Source organism: Colletotrichum abscissum (assembly GCF_030869225.1).
Source record: "Colletotrichum abscissum strain IMI 504890 chromosome Unknown Scaffold_20.1, whole genome shotgun sequence".
Lineage (NCBI taxonomy): Eukaryota > Fungi > Ascomycota > Sordariomycetes > Glomerellales > Glomerellaceae > Colletotrichum > Colletotrichum abscissum.
Window position 1 is genome coordinate 285,125 of NW_026850099.1, and position 13,238 is coordinate 298,362.

General features: G+C 53.4%; 4 protein-coding genes across 4 annotated transcripts; 3 read left to right on the forward strand and 1 right to left on the reverse strand.

The window, feature by feature from the left end:
- Positions 1–64: 64 nt before the first annotated feature.
- On the forward strand, positions 65–1,840 carry CABS01_08702 (uncharacterized protein; the record flags this gene model as incomplete). The annotated part of the gene is made up of 9 exons (XM_060542060.1): positions 65–136; positions 235–450; positions 535–566; positions 629–656; positions 724–731; positions 797–897; positions 960–1,130; positions 1,203–1,502; positions 1,662–1,840. 9 exons carry the CDS (start codon positions 65–67, stop codon positions 1,838–1,840), a joined length of 1,107 nt encoding a protein of 368 aa, XP_060400950.1.
- Positions 1,841–2,363: 523 nt separating this feature from the next.
- Positions 2,364–4,442, reverse strand: CABS01_08703 (uncharacterized protein; the record flags this gene model as incomplete). The annotated part of the gene is made up of 4 exons (XM_060542061.1): positions 2,364–3,953; positions 4,009–4,176; positions 4,244–4,311; positions 4,370–4,442. The coding sequence occupies 4 exons, from the start codon at positions 4,440–4,442 to the stop codon at positions 2,364–2,366; spliced, it is 1,899 nt and encodes a 632-aa protein (XP_060400951.1).
- A 2,921-nt stretch (positions 4,443–7,363) lies between these two features.
- Positions 7,364–11,328, forward strand: CABS01_08704 (variant SH3 domain-containing protein; the record flags this gene model as incomplete). The annotated part of the gene is made up of 2 exons (XM_060542062.1): positions 7,364–7,438; positions 7,507–11,328. 2 exons carry the CDS (start codon positions 7,364–7,366, stop codon positions 11,326–11,328), a joined length of 3,897 nt encoding a protein of 1,298 aa, XP_060400952.1.
- An 810-nt stretch (positions 11,329–12,138) lies between these two features.
- On the forward strand, positions 12,139–13,154 carry CABS01_08705 (uncharacterized protein; the record flags this gene model as incomplete). Its single annotated transcript, XM_060542063.1, has 3 exons — positions 12,139–12,586; positions 12,891–12,965; positions 13,051–13,154. The coding sequence occupies 3 exons, from the start codon at positions 12,139–12,141 to the stop codon at positions 13,152–13,154; spliced, it is 627 nt and encodes a 208-aa protein (XP_060400953.1).
- Positions 13,155–13,238: the final 84 nt, after the last annotated feature.

The following is a 13,238-nucleotide window of genomic DNA, read 5'->3' on the forward strand; positions in this document are numbered from 1 at the left end:
TGCTGGAATAACACGACGCCTTCTGAAATTCGGATCCAAGTGCTACGCTGCATCATCAGCCGTCATGTCGGAACAATTCCCCATCCAGCCTATTGGGCGTTTCTATGCCGCAAGCCAGCCGGTCAAACGACCAAAGGTATGCATCCCGGATTTCTTGTTGCGGTGGATATCTGGTCAACAAGAGTCTCATGTATCAATGAAATAACTTAACATATTTTGACTAATACGTATCAGGAGTTTGCTTGCTTCTCATATGACGACAACCATGAGTTCCATCTAGGCGACTCTTCATTGAGATACTACTACCCACCTACCCTCGGCGCCGACCTATCCAAAGGCTATGATACCTTTATTAAGCACGACGACTCTCAGCCCGAGCACCTAACAGCTCTTCTCAAGACGATCAAGGCTCACGAGGAGGAGACGGGTCAAAAGATTGACGCCCAAATCGTGACATGGCGTGGCATGATGACCAAGGCATGAAGTTACTCCTGCTATCCCTGTCCCAGGCTCAACTAACCAAGAGAAAAACAGATCATGGCCTCGCCCTTTGAGGATCGTGATGGGTTAGTCTTGCATCCACCATTGCAGATTTACTCAAATGATTGGGGGCTGACAGCACAGCTAGCTTTGAAATGAACGCAACGCTGTACCAAGTGCGCATGAACACACTCCCATAACTTCCGCATACAAACAATTGAGCTGACCAAAAACATAAATCAGGACTGCATGTACGGCAAGCACAGCATCGTCGTGACGGTTCTATCCCTTCCAGCCAGACTGACAATTGGAATAGTTACATTGAAGAGAATCACGAGTACAAAGTGGCGTCTCAGAAGCAGCAAAACGCACAGCAGAGACGGGGACCGATCCCGCCCGAAGTGATGCAGTTCTGGGGTATACCAGAGCCTCTCTTCTTCCTCTGCCAGGGAGATGAAGTATGCTGATAGGAAACCCAGGATACAAGTTCGAGACGTTGGCCACGCTCCCCAACACCTGGGGCGAAACGCCCAGAGAATACATCGAGAGCAGAGACGTCGAGGTGGTGAACAACAAGGCCCAATACTGCTCCGTAGTCAGGACTGGTATAGGACAAACCGTAATCTGCATAGGCGGCGAAGTCGACGCCGGTACGTCGTCCCTCATCTCGCCCACTCAGCTTATCGTCATCGCCTATTGACATTACGCTACCCTTTCCAAAGTCTGGGACTCGAAGCCCCAAAAGCAGGGCGCCCCCACAAACTGGGTCGAGCTCAAGACCAGCCTCGCCATCCGCGACGACCGCGACGTCGACAACTTCCACCGCAAGCTCATGAAGTTCTGGATCCAGTCCTTCCTCCTCGGCGTCCCCAAAATAATCGTCGGCTTCCGCAACCGCCACGGCACCCTCACCGACGTCGAGGAGATTGAGACTGAAAAGATACCCGATACCGTCCTGCGCCGCGGGAAAGCGACGTGGAATGGCGACATGTGCGTCAACTTCGCCGCCGAGTTTCTCGTTTGTGAGTTCTCTCCTCCCTTGCCCCCCTTACTCCCTTCTCATCTCGAACTCTCTTACTTTCCTTTTTCCACAATTCCTCTAAACCTACCTTCTGTCGTGCCAATTTTGCTACATTAGCTGCTTGAGTATGAATAAAGCCGTCACTAACCCTCAGTCGCAGGGCTTCGGCAGACGATCAACGATGACGGCGTGTGGAGGATACGCAGGCGGGCGGGCGAGCCCACCATTGAAGTCTTCAAAGTCGACGAGGCCGGGCACGGGGAGCTCTTGACGGACGACTTCATCAACTGGAGAATAAAGCTCTCCATGAAGAATGTCCCATTGGCGGAGGAGCCATAGGTTACTACTTATCGGCTAATTCAAATATCAATCACGATGTTTTACACACAATCTCCACGCAAACGGGAACATGAATCATACCGCAACCAATGCCTCTTCATTGTTGAAAAAACGCAATCTTAACGCTACCTAGGAGGTATCTAACTACTACCAAATAAAGACACCAAAAAACGCCAAACCCAATGCGAAGCAGAAGAGCGAACATGAAAACCCGAATCGGCCGCGTGTAGACACTCATCCCGTCGTGAAAGTAAGATCATCAACGGAAAAAAGTCAGTCCCATCATCAGCGTCTTCCATCCGGATAGAAAATGAAAACCAAGCCTAACCCTCAGGGGTAACTCTCCAATCTGCCAAAAGCTGAAATGAAAACTCTCTCCCAATGCTTTTTGTGTGTGCTGTCCAACCCGGTATGCTGCGACGTGTTCATACACTTCTCATCATACAGCATGTTTCTCGTGAATAACAATGTTGTGTCAATCTTTACCCATATCCTTCAGATGACCGTCAAACAGAGATCGGATCTAGACCGCTGGCCATCTGATTCTCAAGCCCTCCGTCCACCGGCCGTAAAGCACGTCCGATAGCTGCTTGCAGTGCTCCATACCGGGCCGGGGAGGGCGACCGGGATACTTGGCTTCCACGGCCGTCTTCTCGCTACGTTCCTTCTCGGCAGATTCGGGTGTCGCAATCGACCCATTTCGCCTCCTATGGCTCTTGAGGTGCGGGTTGTTTGCTGCCATCATCAGCTTGGTCGGGCTGCTTGATGGCGTGGGAGCGGCGCTCCTGATGATAACCGTTCCTTGAGGAGTGCCATCCGACGGAATCTTGACCGATTGCTGGGGCATCAAGGCCTGGTTCAGCTTGGGATCCTGGGAGACAGCTGTCATCATGTTCTGCATGAGGTGGTAGGCACCCTCGGGATCAACAGAGTCCAAAAGCGCGAAGGCATCGGTGAGCTTCGCAAGCGCCTCCCGCCTCTGCATGCCTGACGTCTGCGCGTGGAGCTCGGCGAGGGTAGGGTCCAGGACCCTGTTAAAGAGTCGCCGCCCAAGCAGCGCCTCTTTGCTATTGGTATCAATCGCGGCTGCCCGCATCGGTGCTTTGTTCTCATTGCCCATAGTACCCTCAGGCGAAGTGTCCTCCCATGCGGTGACGGAGCCATCCGAGGGGACCCGGCGGAAGAGCCGCACGGAGGACCCAGAGTTACCGTACGACATGTCTGGTTGTAAAGGCCGTCGAGCGACGGTCGAGCGAGGCGAGCCGTTTGTTTGGATCTGTATGCCGGAACTCTGGCGGCTCGAGGGCTGGCGACGCACAGTCGACCGGCGAACTGTCCCGGGGGCGGGTGACGAAGGGCCGAGCGGCGCGTCCTTGGGGTCGAGCCGGCGCATGGCCTCCTCTGCCGCAAAGTAGGAAGGCTTCCGTGCATGACCATTCGGCCGCTTTGGCGCCACTGACTTGACCGTGTCAAACACCCATTCGTCCGTGTCGTCCCTGGAAGACATGGTATGCAGGGTCTCTTGGTAAAAGGTGGGATGGGACCTCCGGTTCTGGTTCGCATCCCACATCTGCTTGCGCGCAATCAGCTCCTGAAGAGCCTCAACTTTGCCCGCCGATCTAATGAATCGGTGACGGAGGAGATCTTTAGCCGAAGGCCTGCGATCGGAGTCCTTGACCAAGCACTGTGCAACAAAATCCCTAAAGTCCTTGCTGAAGTTGTTCTCCAGTCGTGGAGGAGAGTTCTTTGGGATGTGGAACAAAACTTTCATCGGATGAATGTGCGCCAGGGGAGGTTCGCCGTTGGCCATCTCCATGGCAGTGATTCCGAGAGACCAGATGTCTGCCTTGAAACCATAGCCATCCTGTTGGATGACTTCGGGGGCCATCCAAAAAGGAGTGCCGACGAAGGTGTTCCGCTGGGACTTGATATTGGTCAATTGAGCGGCGACGCCGAAATCGGCCAGCTTGACTTTTCCTGCCTCGGACAAGAGAACATTGGCAGCCTTGATATCTCTGTGGATTTTGCCCTCGGCGTGGAGGTATTCGAGGCCACGAAGAAGCTCTCGACAGATGATGGCGATGTGGACCTCGGCAAAATTGGCGGGTTTGAGCTGAGGAATGTTAGCTAGCCGGACTCCGGCAAACTTGTTGCGCCAAGTGACATACCAAGTCGAGACATGAACCACCACCAAGATATTCCATGACGATCCAGAGCTTGTGGCCGCGCAGGAAACTGCCTTTGTATTGCGTGACGAAGGAACTCGCGCATGTACTCAGCACAGCGATCTCGCCTTGGATCTCTTGAATGTCATCTTCGCTTGACTCGAGGTCGATCTGCGCAGGCCTTTGTTAGTCTGTTGTTCGTAGTACACCAGGTCGAAGATGCGATGCGTCGACTTACATGTTTGATGGCGACCGTCTCGCCAGTGGCCTTTTCAATGGCTTTGTAAACGACACCGAAACTTCCACCTGGACATCATGTCAGCGCAATTGTTTCCAAAAGGACGTAGACAATGGCAAGACTTACGACCGAGCTCCTCCAGAACTTGATAGTGTTCGGCGACACCCTCGTCGGCCATCGCGGCCGATTTGGACGTCATTGAATCGTTTTTGTTCGCTCAACAGAATTCCTTGCAGCAAAGATGGAGTGGGAGGGAGGGAGGAGCTGGCGACGGTCGACCCGGGAGTCCTAGACCGAGGGATTTCGAGAAGAGAGTTGCGCAGGCGAAGCGACAGTATGCTAGGAGAGTTTCGAGAGAAGAAATGGGTATCCAGGGAACGGGCTGTCGTGTGTCAGTCAGGACGGCCTGGCTTGTGTATTTAGGGCGGACCAAAAGCAATTGGGTTTAATAAAGCAAGCGGATCGACAGCAGTCTGGTTGCTTGGGACAGCGGCGGTAGCGGGCGGGCTTGTTCGCTTGTTCGCTTGTCGAGCGGGAGTCCAGGGCCTGGTCCAAGGTGAAAGTGGTCTTTTTTTCCCCCTTGGTCTCCCACTTTGGCCGTGGTACTGTGGTGCCGTGGTCGAGTGTCGAGTTGGGCGTTGGACGGTGCTTCGTCGCAAAGCTCGGGCCCTTTGTTTACTTTCTTCCGTTTTGGTATAGCTGGGGGAGCTCCGGGGAACCGCAATTTAGCACCAGGGGGGGTACTTTGTAGTGTACTATGAACCGGGGCGAGTCAGCCGATCTTGCGACGAAAAAAGCAAGCGAAGAGAGATCGGTCGAGAGCCGCTGTTTCTGAAGCATCGTGAGAATCGCGAACAAGAAAGAAAGCGGAGGAGGAGAATAAGATGTGGGAGTGGTTGGTGTTTAGTGCTTCCTTGATATGCATGAGAGATGGAGTGAGAGAAAGAGACGTACGGATACAACGGGCGAGGGCGAGAATGCAAAGTGTGCTACGTGATCAGAAAGAGGTGTGCTCACTGATAGCTGTCGTGTGAGTGCTTGCGTCGTTTGCATGCCAGAGAGATGGAAGGATTGCGAGCGTGACCTTGATCTGGCCTTGATCCGGCTTGCAGACTTTCTTGTCGCCCGTCAGTCTGTCTTGCCATCCAAGTTTCGTGCGACCTTATTCGACGCGCCAAACGTTAGCTGCGTTGCCTTGCAGATTTCTGGTTGCCAACGGCAAGTGAGTCGGCGCCAGACAATGTGTTTGGTGTGCGATGGTGCTAAGCTAAGGTATGCAGGGCCTCCCCATGAGACGGCGCTGCGTTGTTCATCGCACTAAAACGACGTGTCTACGAGTGCCCCTGCTTTTCTACAGAGAACATCCTCACTCACGCCTCATTCTCGTCTCTCGTTTTTGCTGTCATCCCAGGTCCTCCCAGGTTTGCTGCTAGGAGACAAGCCTTTTTTTTTTTACCGACTCTCTTAAAAGCTGGCCGGGGTTGGATTCCTCTCTCCCTTGCCGAAGCTGGCCAAGACAATGTGCAGGCTTACGCAGTATATAGATAGTCGTATCTTAACGAGTGATACGCTCTGCGGCCGCGTTGCTACCCTTCGTAGATCGTGCCCAACGTCGGCGAGGATTCTGGCATTATCTCTCAGTTCGTCTCTCAATTTCTCTATTAAAGCCGTTATCGTAGGGTTAGTTTGGTTATTAATATCTTAGTAAGCATTTTAACTTAACTCGGAGGCTCTTATAGCCCTTAAGGAGAGGTTTTTAAGGGACTTATAATTAGACTTTTCGCCTATTATAGGCGAAGCTATCACGGTTAAAACTATAGCGTTACGAACCTCGATAGTAGGTAGTCAGTAGTATAGTCATCTTTCTCTTATAGCGAGCTTAAAAAAGCATCTTAATTCAAGTGCTAGGTAGGTACTATACTGTTTTATTAAAACTGTATTCTTGTACTTGTAACTCAGAAAGAATTAACTTTCTTCGATAACAAGGTACTTAGATACGTACTGCAAGGGAGAATCTACCTTAGTCCAGTCTCCACGCATCTGTGTATCTGCGACGTAATACTCCGTGGGCAGCTGGGCGATAACACGACTTGGATCAGGCAAGCTGAAGAGAAGGTTAATAGTGGGAAAGATGACGGGGTCTCTGCCCACCTCAAGCCTCAAGGTACCGAATCCAAGTGCTCTGAAAGGTGCGAAATACTTGGTCAGTGGTCCTTGCTTTCGGCATCGCAGGCGGTGACCGAAAGATTTCCAAGACTTCTCCAAGGTCCAGGGGCCTCAGATGTGCCATGCCAGGCTTAGCGCCGCGCCAAGGAGGCACTGAGAGGGTCCCACTAGTCGCCGGTGGAGATGCGCCAGCCGCACAGGAGGTCGCAACCCGTTACAAGCTTGCCCTGACTTACGGCAAGTACATACCTATTGTACTGTGTAAGGTAAGGTAAGCCTAGGCCCTGATTTACAGGTACACAAGGTACCTTACCTTACTGCGTCCAGTTGCCAGTGTTTAGACTCCCCTCTGGAGACTCCCGATGTCCCCCCGCCAACGAGCCCCTCTGTTTGTTGGTTGCCCCGGGTCCGCACCCCCGGCTTCGCTGACATTCACCGCATCCCCTTCTTGGAAGTCGTGTCCGACAGATCGACTTTCCACCCGACTTGTACTTTGTTCCGCCAACATTGACCATCTCCCACACCACACCCGACGTCAACTCCCATGCCCACGCCCACCTCGCGCATTTACCAACTGCCTTTACCCACTCAAACAAGGTCATTGTCGCCGTGCACGCGAGCCTCACCTGCATTCCTCAACAACAAACTCCCAGAGGCTTGCAAAAAAATTCCCACGAGCCCTGAATTCTCTCTCTCGCTTGCCTCTCGCTTCGCTGCGGGACCTCGATCTTGTCATCATTCCTTGCCACCAGCCTTTGCGCGCGTCCACGCCTTTGCATGACCGTTACGATACCTCATTGCAACTTACACAATCGCGTCAAATCAACTTGTCACTGCGTGAGCCGAGTGCCACGCTCCGCCAACAGCCACTGAGGCACTCGACATCAACACGCAAACACTCCCATTCCTACCAGCAGCCTTCCCGATTGCAGGTGCATTTGCCGAATCTTCAACATGGTGCCTGCACCACAATCTCTACCGACACGGTTCCCGTGCTGGTGCAGAGCAGTCTACTCTTGGGGCGGAGAGGTTTGTTGCAGCTATTCGAGCCTCGATGAGAGGACTGGCTTTCAAAGTACTGACTTGACTTCCCGCAGTCTAAACGAGATCTCGGCTTCATCGAGGGTGATTTGATCGAATGTCTTAACGCTGGAGATGGTTCATGGTGGACAGGAAGACTATGGCGCGACAGAAGGACTGTGGGAGTGTTTCCCTCCAATTTCGTCGAGGTCCTCCCCGCGAACTTTAGACCAACGACGAGGTCAGCCAGCCCTCTCCCAGCAGAGAACACACCGAGTCCAAGCACACCTCAAAAGTCGAGGACTTTCCGAAAGCCTTTCGAGGCCTATTCCAAAGCACCGCACTACACCGCTGCGAAACAGCCCGAGGTGTACAGGACGAACCCAAATCCGAGGCCTAGAGGGCACTCTGGAGAGTCGATTCACAGTGCAATGGAGGAGCAGACCAGAAGAGACCGGTCACCGGCCCCGGAAGCCTTCCTTTCGAGAGAGAACTCTTTCAATGAAACCGCCTCGACTAGAATGCGAGCATACACGTCGCCAGCCCCAACCGGTTACGTATCGCGGGGTAACTCGTTCAACGATGGCGCGCAACAGCAGTACATGCCGAGAGGAAGGACTCCTGTGCCAAGAGGAAGAACACCCGTTCCAAGGGAGAGAACACCAATACCCCCTAGAGAAAGAACGCCCGTCCCCGACTATGGCCACGGCCACGGATCAAGACAGAACTCTTACAACACGGAACGGGGCCCGTCTCCCATACCGCCATCCCACAACTTCCACTCAAGAGGCCCGTCACCGGCTCCCTCAGTCAGCTATAAGCCTTACCGTCCTCCCACACGAGAAAAGGTGGATTCTCCTCCACCCCCGGCCCCACCTCCGCACCGACATGTAGCGGCTTCACGGCACAAGCAAAGCATATCCTACGACAGCAGGCACGATAGCTCTCGTCAGGACTCGCACGGCTCATTCGACAACCGCTTTACTTCCAGTCGACATGGGTCGGGTAACTCCTTTGACAAGCGATTCGATGTCGTGCGGCAGGACTCGAGCGCCTCATATGATAACCGCCATCCCCCTCTGGACAGGCACGGCTCTCATCTTTCATACCAAGCTCATCGGCCATCGCCGATACAGACTCAGCGGCATCACTCCCCAGCTCCACCTTCGCCATCAGCAAGCCATATGACTCCCTCGCCTTTGCGAGAGGCAATGGATGGCGTGATCGAGCAGCTGGACGCACTGGGAATGCCTCGAGATCCGACACCAGAGCCGCCACTGGATCCGTGGTCGCCCGAGTCGTTTGATATGGTGAATGACCGCGCTAGGAGAAAGAACACTTACCAAAGACCACAGACATCCATGGGCATAGCACAACAGGACGAAGGGTACGAAACCTGGAGCGGCGGATCGTCACGAGACCAATCCTATCATAACGGACATCGGGAGGATAAAGAGCAGCTACCTCAACTGAGTAACTACGTCGAACGTATGGAAAGTCGTCTCAAAAAAATGCATCAACATAGCGCAAGTATGGCTGACCTTGAGGATGAGGCACCGAAGCCACCCCCCAAAGGCCAGTTATACGAGAGACCCAAGTCTTCGATGGGTGGACCGGAGGAGAGGAAGCTTCGCGGGCGCAAGTCGGCTTACGACATTGGCCGCAACGTCCTGAACAGGACGTTTACGACGAAGACCAACTCTACCAGCGCCTCCTCAGGCAATCAGAGTTCGACGACGCAAAGCAGCGACAGGAGTTTGATGAGTGGGTCGTCAGCCGGCGCTATTAGCGCAACGAGCGCTGGCAGCTTCGCTCGCAAAACCCAGAAGCGGGCCCAGAGTGCCCTGGGCATGCGTGATGCTGATATCGAGCGCCCAGAAACGCCATTCACCGGGGTTACATATCACAGCAGTCACGCCTCAGAAGCATCTCGGCCAAAGTCGCAAGCTGGCTTTCATGAAGATGCTGGCCTTGGAGGCCTCGTCACCCCAAAACCCCCAAAGAGGAACATCTTCAAGAAGCTCCTCGACACAGCCAAGACCGGGGTGGCATCCGGGCGCAGTAGTATTGCCATGGGTGCCGACTCGCCCAGATCGTCGCCTTTTGCTCGCTCCATGCCCAATGTTGCCGCTCAAGCTGGTGCTAGCGTATCCAACTTGACCAACTTGGGTAGCACTGGCTTCGGTAGGGAAGCAGCCAGGGAAATGGGGCTTGCAAGCGGAGTGGACTGGGTTCAGGTCCGCAGAGACGTCAATCGATCCAACTCTCTGAGTAAGAACGAGAGGAACGAGCGGAAAGATCGCTGCCAAATGCTCGACTACCCTGCGTTGAACCCAGTCGATGAGTTGTACGAAGGCATGGAGGGTGACGAGGGCGCCGACGGTCAGCCTGTGGAGGACCCCATCGACTACCAATCAATAAATCTCACCCAGGTGGACAAGAACTCGAGGTTTGTGGCTAGCTTTCCACCAACGACGACAGCACAGAGCTTGGCAACAACCTATGTATGTCGACCATACCGCAGCGACGTCCAGAGACTGCGGGCAATTTTTACTTGGGTATCCGAGAAGCTTGTCTGGGAAGAGGACTTTGAAGGCGAAGTAGACACTCGGAGGGTACTGCAGTCAAAGCGAGCGAGTGCCGAAGAGTATGCGGTCATTGTGTACGAAATGTGCTCCGCCGTTGGTATCCAGTGCGAGGTCATCCGCGGGTACCTCAAGACGCCCGGCGAGATTCCAGAGCACAATATCATGCCTCGGGCGAATCACTGGTGGAATGCGGTTCTGGTCGACAACGACTGGCGAATGATTGACTGCTGCATGGCCAGCCCTTCATATCCCAGGCGGCATCTCTACTCGAGTGCTAGCAACAGCGCCGCGGACTTTTGGTGGTTCCTCACGCGGCCGACAGAGCTCTGCTGGACACATATCCCTGAACACCACACTCAACAACACATGTGCCCGCCACAGGCTCATGAAGTTCTCCTCAACTTGCCTTGCGCCTGCCCTCCCTTCTTCAAGAACACGCTCGAGATGGTCGATTACAATACGGCAGCAACTCGCATCGAGGATCTGGAGATGGTACATGTCAAGTTCAACGCTCCACCTGACGTCGAGATTGCTGCTGAAGTCGAAGTCCGCGGCTACACCAGAGATGTCGATGGTGACGTATTCGAGAGCGGCGAAGTTGTGAAAAAGAGAGCGCTGGCTCAAGCGGAGTGGTTCAACGGCACCAAACGATACACCGTCAAGGCTTTGCTGCCTGGTGATGAGGGCCAGGGAGTCTTGAAGATTTATGCCGGCAAGCGTGGTCTGATGCATAGCATCAAAGACATTCCTCATCCAGTGGCATTCGCGCTGCCCATCATTCATACGGGCGAGAACCCTCCGTACGAGTTTGTGACGCGGCACCCGACGCCTCATGCACAGCGTCACGATATCTACGTTGTTCAGCCTCAATGTCAACGTCTGGCTTTGAACAACACTTTTGTTTTCGCAATTCGGCAGCATCCCAGCTCTGCGGGCGCGGTCGGCTCGGTGATGACACCGTCATCCAATCCTGGAGGCGCAAGCCCAATCCCCTTTATAAGACCGAGCTCCGCCATGAGTATGACCGCCTCCAGCGCCAGCGGCTCGAACCTCAGTTCAGCAGCTGCCGGTGGGAAGAAGCCGGCTAAGTTGGCGATTCAGACTCCTGGCGGCAAAATTCTCCGTCTTATGAGGAAAGAGGAGCGCAGAGGAGTCAGTGTCGGCAGTAGAGGGGCTGAAGAGGATCTCAGTGATGGTGGAACGTGGGAGACCATCATCAAGTGTTCTGAGAAGGGAGTGTGGAGGGGGCTGGTATTGGCAGACCGCTCCGCCCGCTGGTGCGTCTTTGCCGAGTGGGTATGTGTGGGATGATCATGCCGCGATTTACTGCGTCGTTTGTCTTTTGTTTGATTTGAAATGCGCGAAGGCAATGTCGAAAAAAAGGGAATTGAGCGGTTATGACTGGGTGGGCTCGGGGTATGCATATCTCGGCGTTTTCTTTTCTACCGGTTTTTTCTTATCTTCTTCTTTTTGTGTGTATTTGGGAACTGGGTATCGATCGGTTGGAGGTCTTCGTCACGGCTGTGGGAGTTTTTCTAATGTACGATACATAATGGGAATCATGCATGTCCAGGCTAGGATGGTTCTGTAACATAAAAAGCTTACGCGAAAATGCAGTCAATGAAGTAAATGATGTTCAATTTGGTTGTTCCAGGTCGCGATGTTTTGACCGTGTAAGTGAGGTGCGAAGTGAGCTCGGTGAGGTGATGAGGTAGGTGCTACATGAGGCACTGTGTTTGCCTGTATTCTTGGTAATCCGCACTGCCCCTTATCGATAACTACCTCACTGCATTGCGGTGCCTGGACGACCTCACCCTCCAAATGTAAACAGAGGGGCGACCTGCGCTTACACATTACGAGCCCCATACCTGCCGACTCAATATTCAATCCCCCTTTTTGAGAAGATTCAACATCCAACATCCTTGTCTTATTTTACGAATTGAGATTCTTGAGTTGTAACAGCAGGAAGACGCCTACTATCCTGCATTGGCAACTACACGTGTTATAACTGAGAGGAAGTATCAGAAAAAACAAGGAAGGAGGATCGGAGATCAGCGACTCTTTATCGCCGTTACAGCATACTATTCCAACAAGAGACGGAAAAGCAGGCGAGGGAGAAAGATGGCAGACAGGACTTCGAGAGCCGTACCACCACCACCGCCCGGCGCCCCGCGACGAGCGGTCCGACGGAATTTGTTCCAGGGACTTACGAGGCGAGCGACGGGGACTACGACGACGGGAACGACGGGGCAGCCCATGGCCTCTACTGTGGGCGCGGGATCTGTATCTGCCACTGCTGCTGCTGCGACGATGGGAGGAGCGGGACCGGGCGGGAGCTCTTCAACTGCTGCTGCTACTCACGGCAACGGCAACGGTCATGTCGGGGGCGGCGAGACGCTCCGCCTCGATGTCGATGTCCTCTCTGACGGCGGGCCGCCGTCCGCAATGGGACCCGCGGAGATTGTGGTGCGCGACGAGCACGGGGAGATCGAGCTCGGGGATCTGCCGACGCTGGTGTTTGACGAGGCTGATGAGGCTGCTGCGATGGATGATCGGGAGGAGAGCAAGAGTGAGACTTATTTTCTTCCCTCCCCCCCCCCCCCCCCTTTTTTTTTTTTTTTTTTTTTTTTTTTGTTCTTTTTTTTTTTTTTTTTTTTTTTTTTTTTTTTTTTTTTTTTTTTTTTTTTTGGTGTGTTTTTTTTTTTTTTTTGTATGTTTTTTTTTTTCTCCCCCCCCCCCCCCCCTTTTTTTTTTTGTTTTGATTTGATTATTCACGGTTCTTGTTCTTGTTCTTGTTCAATTTTCTCTTTGTTTTCTAGTTCTTTGAAAGGGGTATTGATTTTTTGTATGTAATGCTAACTATGCTTTTATAGAAGAGCGGCAGCGGCTTGCAGAGGCTGTGAAGCAGCATCAAGTCAACCATACCGCCGTCCGTGAACAGCCCGAAGGTGAGTCCCTCCTTGCGAGATACTTCTGTGTCCAACTCTTCATTGGAGGAAAAAGGGGTTCCTAACCGGCTCCTGTACGAAATAGAGCTCCTCGAAGCCGTCAAAGCCAGTTTACGAGCCAAAGTCTCGGCTCTCGCCGACGACAATTGGATGTACGAGGCCGAGCCGGAGCTGCCCCGTGGCTTCTGAACACGATGCCCGGCGTTTCCCATCTGGATATCCTGGTCGTTACCTCGACGACACATGTTTTCAACGTCTGGTTCATTACGAAGC